General features: G+C 42.8%; 1 protein-coding gene across 1 annotated transcript in view; it reads right to left on the bottom strand.

Annotated features, from left to right (window-relative positions):
* Window positions 1–5,584: 5,584 nt before the first annotated feature.
* The window catches only part of RAB38 (RAB38, member RAS oncogene family), a 61,261-nt gene continuing 56,877 nt past the window's right edge, over window positions 5,585–9,968 (bottom strand). The window contains exon 3 of the mRNA XM_043452317.1: window positions 5,585–6,474. Within this exon, the coding sequence (XP_043308252.1) occupies window positions 6,322–6,474 (153 nt within the window). The 3' untranslated portion in view covers window positions 5,585–6,321. The remainder of the gene's footprint in view (window positions 6,475–9,968) is intronic.

The following is a 9,968-nucleotide window of genomic DNA, read 5'->3' as shown; positions in this document are numbered from 1 at the left end:
TGTTTATTGGGATTTCTCGTGCTCTCTTCTCTTACAGTACTGGGGAGTTGTGTGGTGCTTGGGGATCCCAGAAAGCCAAGAATATTTTCAGACAGAAAAAACTGAGAGGCATCCAAGTTTAAACCCACGTATAATGCTAGTTCCAACATCTGAACGTGAGTCATGGATGGAGAAGTGATGAAAAAATAGGTAGATGACAATAGTGGTATAAAGGATTCCTGGGATTTCTTCCTGCAGAAAAACACCAGGACTACGCTCCGTGGTGCCACTAATATATTGCAGTGGGGGAAACAATAATCTCATACTGCTTTCTCCCATGGTCCTAATTTTTTTCTTGTCACAGTTTTATTCCTGTGTATGTGCACACTACACGTTTCGCCCATTTAAAGTATGCTGGAATTAGGCTGCTGGTTCGGAGTCCTTGCGTTGCCAGTTGGTTTCTGTGTGAGTTTTGGCAAATTGTTCAACATCTGTGTACTTCAATTTCTTCATATATAAAATGAGGAGATGAATACTTTTGTGTAGCGTTGCTATGGGAATTGAATGGCATAATAAAGTTGCACATCAGTGATTGTCCTATAGTATGTGTTCTATAAATAACAGTTGACACAGCACTATAATGCAGTATATGAGTGTTTGATGATAGCATCAATCAAGAGCGGTGCAAATTGTAAGAAAATTGGCCTCATTTACAGAGACAGACAGGCTTCCCGGGTGGCGCTAGTGGTAAAGAACCCACCTGCCAATGCAGGAGACATAAAAGACCCAGGTTCAATCCTTGGGTAGGGAATGACAGGAGGGCATGGCAACCCACTCCAGTATTCACGCCTGAAGAATCCCTTGGACAGAGGAGCCTGGTGGGCTATGGTCCATTGGGTCACAAAGTGTTGGACACAACTGACTCGACTTAACATGCACCCACAGAGATAGACGAGACTAAAAGGTTGTGTTACAGTGCTCATCTTTAAGGAATGGGCAGGATTTCCAGGCAAAGAAAGGAAAAGAATATTGCAGGCAGCAGGAAAGCTAACTGAACAAAGCAGTCTAAAGTGGCTAGATTCCAGTGTCCCAGGAAGAATGTATGTAGGCACATATATTCTGTTTCCTTAAATACATTTGGAGCTGCAGCCTCTGTATTTAGAAACAAATCATGTTTTCAGAAGAGATATCTTGGTTTGGACATCTGACTTCTTTCTTGATTCATGGTGAATTATTTACATGTTTGTGTCTCCTAGGTGATCATAACACTTTAAGATCTGAGACCACGACTTAGTTATTCACATGTCCACAACAGTATCCTGCCAAGTGTGGGAATACAGTTACTGTTCAATGAATATTCGTCAAGGGAGAGAAGGAATCCATGAATATTCATTTTGCAAACAGTATACGTAACAATTTTCTGTGATGAATGAGGGTTATTATACTTGGTTCTGCTCTTACCATACATATCTTAGACATCACATTTCAGTGCATGTTTAGCTGCAAAAGCGGTGGACTAGCGATTGCATGGTAATAAGGACTATTGTCTCGATGTTCAGACATGTTAAGAGCCACCAGCAACTGTAACTCAATCAAACATGAAAATCTCTGAACTGGGAGGTGATCTTTGGGAGCACTGATAGAAGAGCAGTGAGACTGGGAAGGAAAGGAAAAAAAGGGGTGTGATAATGCTCAGGTTGCCCCTGAGTAAAACTTGACTCAGCTACCCTGAGGGTCTCTGAGTGAATACAGCGAGGCTCAGGTGCATCCCGCCTGAGAGGTGAGGAAGCTGAAGTACTTATCTACCCGTTTACATTAGTCTCAGATGAGGCTGCTCCTGAAGGCATTAACTCTGTAGCACTAGCATCTGTCCAGCGTGCGAGACAAATATGCTTCATGCACCTAAAAGAACATGTTAAGGTAGAATCGCGGGGGATGTCAGGGGATTGCAATGGATTGTTCACTTCCTCTGCTATTGCTGTTGTTGTTATTCTGCCGCTCAGTCCTGTCTGACTCTCTGCGACCCCATGGACTGCAGCACACAGGCTTCCCTGTCCTTCATCACCTCCCGGAGTTTGCTCAAACTCAAGTCCTTTGGATCCATGAGGCCATTCAGTCATCTCATCCTCTGTCGCCCCCTTCACCTCCTGCCCTCAGTCTTTCCTCTGCTATGGTCTACCATAGCCCCACTGCACGCATTACCCAGATTCACTCATGTTGCAGGTCAAGTTCATTCTGTCTTCTCACTGATTTTTTTTTTTTTTTTAAGATCACTTGTTATAGTTCCAAAAGAGAGACCAAGAAAGAGAGAACTTAAAACAGGAGGCCTGTAGTCTCCTGCTGTGGCTAATCTTGAAGCCATAACTGATATTCATCATTTCCCTCCTTTATTACTTCCACGCCCTAGACCAGGCTGCTTCTCGTCTGGGTTCATCATGTGGTACAGTAACTCAGTCTTCGAGCCCTTAGAGGATGAGTCCCTGGTTGCTTGTCCTCATCAAGATGTTGTAGCGGCAATTGCCCTCTCGTTTCTCACCAGGGACACATCAAGACGCAGGCCAGTGAGTCCCATGATTTCCAGACATACTCCTTCCTGCTCCATTATTTAGCAACAACTCTACGGCCTCGTCCCGATCAGGATGAATTACCCTTGTCCACACAGTAACTGCCTTCTCTGACTGCTGGCCCCGGGGCATAAGAGCCAAGAATGATCAGGCTGCAGCCGAAGTTGTAGATTTACTGTGTCCCCTGGTAGAAGTATCAAGAGTTCTAACCCAGCAGAACCTGAAGTTATAAAAAGGGGAAGGACACTTTTCCTTTTCTTTTTCAATTTATTATTTTATTGGAGCATAGTTGATTTCCAATGTTGTGTTAATTTCTGCTATACAGCACCGTGATTCAGTTATAAACATATATATATATTATTTTTCATATTCTTTTCCATTATGGCTAATCACAGGATATTGAATATAGTTCCCTGGGCTACACAGTAGGACAGGAAGCCCACTTTCTTAGGTGGATTATTTAAAGGGATAGTGGAAGGCTTTGTGCTCCCTTTGATGCTAGCTATCTAGGACTCAGCACTACATATACCATATCACTTAGTAGTAACCACATTTTGAACCATGCAGGGTATCATTCCTAGCAAACCACAAGAGCACATTTACAGTCTCAAGTCTGGTCTATGGGGAACAGGCACCACTGCCCCTCTCTCTGAAGTTGGCATCCCTCTTTAGGGGATTGTTGGTTTTTTGGGACTTCCCTGGTGGCTCAGTGGTAAAGAACCCACCTGCAGTGCAGGAGATGTGGGTTCGATCCCTGGGTGGGGGAGATCCCCTGGAGAAGGAAATGGCAACCCACTCCAGTCTTCTTGCTGGGAAATCCTATGGACAAAGGAGCCTGGCGGGCTACAGTCCATGGGGTCACAAAAGAATTGGGCGTGACTTTAGTGACTAAACAACCCTATTGTTCTAGTGAAGCGAATGTCGTCTTGGCTCTCCCAGGGAACATAATCAGCTGGTAGTTTCTTTGACATTACAAAATAAACACATTATAACATGCCCACCTCTCTGAGACCTTGGAACTCTTCTCCAATGCTTTGCCAAGGTGGTTCTGGCATAACCACATCATTTATTTTAGGCCAACCTCGTTTCCAAGCTTTTAAGGGCTATTCCAGTAGCACATCGGGACCAGCTCCAAGTGTACTTGCCAGAATGTTAAAAATTAACTCACATAAGAGTGCTCTCCAACAAAGAGATTGTTATGCGACCTTAAGTTCTGTCCTCTCTGATCCAGTGTCTCAAGACCAGTTCCTCAGAATATCCTCCTGATTCCTAGTAGCAATCATGAGCCAGGTTCAATAGTTCATTTCATTAATAATCCGTCTCATCTTGAAACATGGATCATACTTTCCCACTCAAGTCATACTGAGATTTGATCCTAAGTATTTGTCTAGAAGCAATGAAGGGAGATGGGAGCAGAGCTTGAGAAGGGAAACATCACCTTATAAAACGTCCTGCTGAGGTGGGGTTTTAACGTGGTCACCAGCCATTCTCCACAGGAAGGGGTAAGGGCCTCTTTATCTGGAGCAGAATTTCAGAAGACTCTCTGGGTTCAAGACTCTTAAGAGCATCTACCCGAATGTTTCCTCCCATGCTTCGTGTCTCTTTCCCTACAAAGACCCTGATTTTAGTGGAAAAGCCTTGCTAGCCCTGTGAACTTGGCCTCCTTTGTATTTTTCCTTCTCCTAAAATCACGTCTTAGGCCTGATTTTCAGCACAGTCTATCCTGTAGCTGAAGGAAGTGAGGGTCACTTTGATTGCTGGTTGGAAGTCTTTAAACTTTTACACCAAATCTCGAGTCAAGTGTTGACTGACACAAGCCTGTAATTTTTTTTTCCCTATAGAGTTTCATGAAAGTTAATGAACTCTGCTATTGCATGTCTTTCCAACACAAGAGCAGTGTAAGATTTTACTTCTGACTGTATTCTATTTCAATCCACCTGATGAGAGTCTTAGTAATTATGGTACTATAGCTGGCCAGGGATTGGCTCCCCCATATTATCCACCAGTAAGGGGGTCCTTGCTACCACCTAGGTAGTGAGTCATTCAATTCAAAAGCTGGTGTCAAGCCCCAGCTTCCTAAATCACTTCTGTCCCAAGTAACTTGGGCAGGTTTTGGTTTCTACCATAAGACCCTGAAACAAGGATTTGAGTGAAAGTAGCTTATCTAGAAAGTGACCCAGGAAGCCCTTATAGAAGAGTGAGGCGGTGAGGAAAGGAGAAAATGAAGCTCATAAGTATGAAAGCCAGTAAGGGTGAAATGAAGACCATAAAGGATGAGGCATGTGGGAAGGTCTCCCCTATGGGAACCAAGGGCTATTAACCCCACTGGGGGTGTCTAAGAGACTGCAGAGGGCATGCTCAGAACTGGTCTTCCTGAAAGAAAAAGAACCTAAGGTATTTATCCCCCAATCTCTGCTGTCATTGGTTGAGGGATGCTCTGGAGATATTAACTCACTGGCCTGCCTGCCTCATGGGTCAAGAGTTCCAGGGACCAGAGAATGCCCTTAGGGAAAGGATCACAAACACGAATAATAGGAAGCGATGTGGTTGGTATTTATGGAGACAATGAATGCCAAGATAATATGGGTAGGACACCCAAAAAAACATCTGTTACCAAGTTCCGATCTATTATCAACATCAATGAAAACTAATGCCCTTCAAAAGCAGTGGCTACCTGCAGCATACCTGCACCACAGCCAGCGTGTAAAGCAAGATATCAACATGCATGTTTTAGTTGTTTCTCTGTGTGTTGGCTGGTTTGGCAGCTTTCCTGACCAGAATATATGAAAATACATTCCTCTGCTTAACCAGAAATTGTGTAGATACACTGCTTATACTCCTGGCCTACATGCCGATATGAACTGTAGGTACAGATGAGATGCATGACTCATCTCAGTTTTAACAGTATCCTTCATTTAACTGCGTCTCTCACATCTCTTTTTTGAAATCAAATTTTAGAAATGGGTCGAGAGAACAATGGACACCTGGTCCAAAAAAAAAAAAAGTTCAGAATACTAAGAAACTTGAAGCACTTGCAGAAATAAGGAAACAGCATCTTTTCATGTTTTATTTTTCACTTGTGAAAATATGTATAATATATATTACACATACAGAAGAGTCCCACAGCTTGGGTCAGAGAAAGCTAACAGAAAGGCACATACCAGGGGAGGTCTTTTCATAAAGTTTTCAGTGAAACCAACATTCAGGGCACGGCAATTGACAATAAAAGCAAGAAAAGCACAGGAAGCCTGTATCCATGACTCTGAAGAGCTAAATCAGAGACAACTCCAGGTCTGTTGAGAATGGAGGTCATCTCTGGAGAAAGGACGGCTTCTACTTAATAGGCCTGTCAGAGCAGCAGAGGATGTACTGACGTCTGGACAAAGACTCCAGGGGCAAAGTGAAAGCCAGCGCTTAACTTGACAGCTACTCTGTTCTTGTCCCCTTTCTCTTTCAGACCTGAGGCCCTGGCTGACCCAAAGATGCAAATAATAGGGCCAACTCTGTTTGTGCAGAATTACAGTCAGCTACAAGACAGAATGTTGTAACAGACTAAATATTTTAAAAGCTTGTAAACACTGTGCTGATGCTGTGGGGGGAAAAAAAACATAAAAAGGAACATTTGCTATTTCTCTTGGAGGAAAGAAAGACACAGGCATAGGTCTTTGGCTTGCCCCAGCTGTATCCCCATCCTGACATTTATCCAAGATGGTAGGATTTGAGACGCAATTCATGAGATGATTGGATTCCTCCCACCATATTCCAGCACAGGAGCCCACTAGGATTTGGAGCAGCTGGAGCAGCTGACAACCTTGGTCGATGTGAGATGTGGCTTCACGATGTCAGGCTGAATGGACTCCATCAAGTCACACTCATTGGCAAGTATATGTTTCACCAGGCATCTGGAGGCTTCATCGATGTTGATATTTTCCTAAGGGGAGAAAACAGCTTTTAGTATTCAGTATTCTAGAATAACGTTAGAGCAGAGATTTAAACGAGACAAAGGGCAGTATTTAAATCTCTCTTTCTAAACCCTATCCCATGCATCCTCTTTCTATTCCCCTCGCTCTTGTTTATTCCTTCTAAGAACTTACACTTTAGTCTTTTATAAAAGTAAGTATATGGATTTGTTCTGTAAATATTCATTAGCATGTTTTCGATCATTCAAGCTCAACCCTCAGTTCCCTTGCTATGAAAGCTTACGGTAACTTTTTGAGTTCCACAAACAACAAAACCCTCCCATTTAACAGAGCCTTAATAAAAATTCCTCTGAGGGTTTCTAAATCTCAAACAAGGTGAAGTTCTGGTTGTTTTTTTTGTTTGTTTGTGATGTTGTTGTTACTGGTTTTTATACCAGAATTCATTCACACCCCCAAATCAGTGGCTTAAAGCAACAAAGTCATAAGTGTCACTCATCCTACATGCATCACAGGATACCTGGCTTTTCAGCCATCAACCTAGGCCAAGAGAAGTTCTATCTCTGTGCTTGTCATGCTTGCAGAAGCAGGGAGGAAAGAACATGGTGAATCGCGCATTGGCTCTTATTGCTTCTGGAGACAAGTGAAAGGGAGACACAGCATTTATCCTCCCATTTCATTGTCCCATGAAAGTCATGTGATCACGCCTAACTTCAGAGTGGCCGGAGCATTGCAGTCCTGCCATTGGACTGGAAGGCGGAGAGCCAGAATTCATGTCTCTGGGCTTCCCTTTCCTCATCTATGTGACAGTCTTGATGATAAAGCACGTGCTGTGTGCTTAGTCACAAATATCAAATGTCGGATATCATATCCGTTCACAGGTAAGACAACTTAAATTTAGAGAGATTAAGAGACTCTGCCCAGAGCCAAGATCATACAGCACAAGGGTTTGAGGGCCAGAATTCACAACCAGATGTTGCTGACATCAAAGCCTGGCTCTTACCAAGTGTTATTCCTTTTCAAGTTTTCAAAATCAAGAGCAATAACACAAGTTCTTACTACAATGTTAGGACCAGTGGGTGCAAAATAAATCTTAGATCCTTTCTCTTTCATAAAGCAAGTTTTAAGCATTAAAAAGGGCCCTCCTGGATAAGCAATATAAGTTAGATTTGACAGTAGTATTTTTTAAACCTCCACTCCTACATTAACTTGCCAGTAAAATAGAGTTCTTTCATTTTAATGTGTAAATTGGCAAAATCTACTAATGAAGAGAGTGAAGTGTGGACAAATGATGAAAATCCATCATCCTCATGAGAAAAACAACTAAAACTTAAGCCCAATTAGTGGCAGCCTTGTAGAAAAAGACAAGATGATGCCAGTGAAATGGTGACCTTTAACACATTAGCTGGTGTCAGGACTAGGATGTGAGATTACAGAGGATGGGGCTGTCAACTAAGGAAATCATTCAGAGCCAAGGAGTGACTGTGCCTACTTTTATTTATTTATTTATTTTTTCAGGTTTTATTTTTTTCATTTATTAGTTGGAGGCTAATTACAATATTGTAGTGGGTTTTTTCATACATTGACATGAATCAGCCATGGATTTACATGTATTCCCCATCCCGATCCCCCCTCCCACCTCCCTCTCTACCCAATCCCTCTGAGTCGGAACAGGGTAGCAGTTCATGATGACTCACAGTCATTCAATCTATGTTCTTTAGATTCCTCCTAAGTAAGAGGCATACAAAGACAACAGTAAAGTCTGTCCTTGTAAGAACTTACACTAGCAAGGTAAATAGCAGAGGTATAATAAGGTTGAAAAGGGCATCTGGGACCAGACTACTATGAGCCTTGAATGAGAACTTGGCCAGACAGAGCCACTGAGATTACTTTTCAAGTGAAGTGTCGAAAAACACAATCCAATACAAATCCATTACTAGACAAAACTATATAGACCCATGGGTGGTGGTGGTTAGTCATCCAGTCATGTCCAACTCTTGCAGCCCTATTAACTGTAGCCCACCGGGCTTCTGTGTCCATGGCATTCTCCAGGCAAGAATAACAAAGTGGGTTGCCATTTCCTTTTCCAGAGTATCTTCCTGACCAAGAGATCGAACCTGAGTCTCCTGAATTGACAGGTGGATTCTTTACCACTAAGCGAACAGGGAAGCCCTGGACCCTTAGTACTCTTTTTAATTCCTTAATTTATCAGCGAGCACTTGGGAAATACTTACTATGTGTATCATGGTTGCCATGGCATGTCTATTTCAGATTGGAACCTCTCAGAGGAATCCAGGAAGCACTATAATGACCACATGCATTCTACAAACAAGCACAGTATATAGTACTCAGAGCACAAGCCTGAAGCCAACCTCTTATCTCAGCTCCCACTTTCTGGTGGTGTGACCTTGGGAAAACTGGTCACCACTCCTCACCTTAGTTTCCTCATCTGTAAAGGGAATCTACTTTACAGATGATAGTAAGTTAATACATGCTAATACTTACAACATGCAAGACACTTAGAACAGAGAAGAGGATATAGCATACATTTAATAAATGTTATCTACATCTCAGCTCAGTCACTCAGTCATGTCCAACTCTTTACAACCCCATGGACTGCAGCACACCAGGCTTCCCTGTCCATCACAAACTCCAGAGCTTACTCAGACTCATGTCCATTGAGTCAGTGATGGACTTCAGTTTGGCATCAGTCCTTCCAATGAATATTCAGGACTGATTTCCTTTAGAAATGACTAGTACGATCTCCCTGCAGTCCAAGGGACTCTCAAGAGTCTTCTCCAACACCACAGTTCAAAAGCATTGATTCTTTGGCACTCAGCTTTCTTCATAGTCCAACTCTCACATCCATACTTGACTACTGGCTTTGATGAGTCAGACCTCTGTTGGCAAAGTAATGTCTCTGCTTTTTAATATGCTGTCTAGGTTGGTCATAGCTTTTCTTCTAAGAAGCAGTTCAGTTCAGTTGCTCAGTCGTGTCTGACTCTTTGCGATGCCATGGACTGCAGCATGCCAGGCTTCCTTGTCCATCACCAACTCCCAGAGCCTACTCAAATTCATGTCCATCAGGTCAGTGATGCCATCCAACCATCTCATTCTCTGTCGCCCCCTTCTCCTCCTGCCTTCAATTTTTCCCAGCATCAGGGTCTTTTCAAATGAGTCGGTTCTTTGCATCAGGTGGCTGAAATATTGGAGTTTCAGCTTCAGCATCAGTCCTTCCAATGAATATTCAGGACTGATTTCATTTAGGATTGACTGGTTGGATCTCCTTGCAGTCCAAGGGACTCTCAAGAGTCTTCTCCAACACCACAGTTCCAAAGGATCAATTCTTCAGCACCCAGCTTTCTTTATAGTCCAAATCTCACATCCATACATGACTATTGGAAAAACCATAGCTTTGAGTAGATGGACCTTTGTTGGCAAAGTAATGTTTCTGCTTTTCAATATGTTATCTTGGTTAGTCATAACTTTTCTTCCAAGGAGCAAGCAT

This window comes from Cervus canadensis, chromosome 29 (genome assembly GCF_019320065.1).
Source record: "Cervus canadensis isolate Bull #8, Minnesota chromosome 29, ASM1932006v1, whole genome shotgun sequence".
In the NCBI taxonomy this organism is placed as follows: domain Eukaryota; kingdom Metazoa; phylum Chordata; class Mammalia; order Artiodactyla; family Cervidae; genus Cervus; species Cervus canadensis.
Note: the sequence above shows the minus strand (reverse complement) of the source record. Positions and strands in the feature narration are given on the sequence as shown.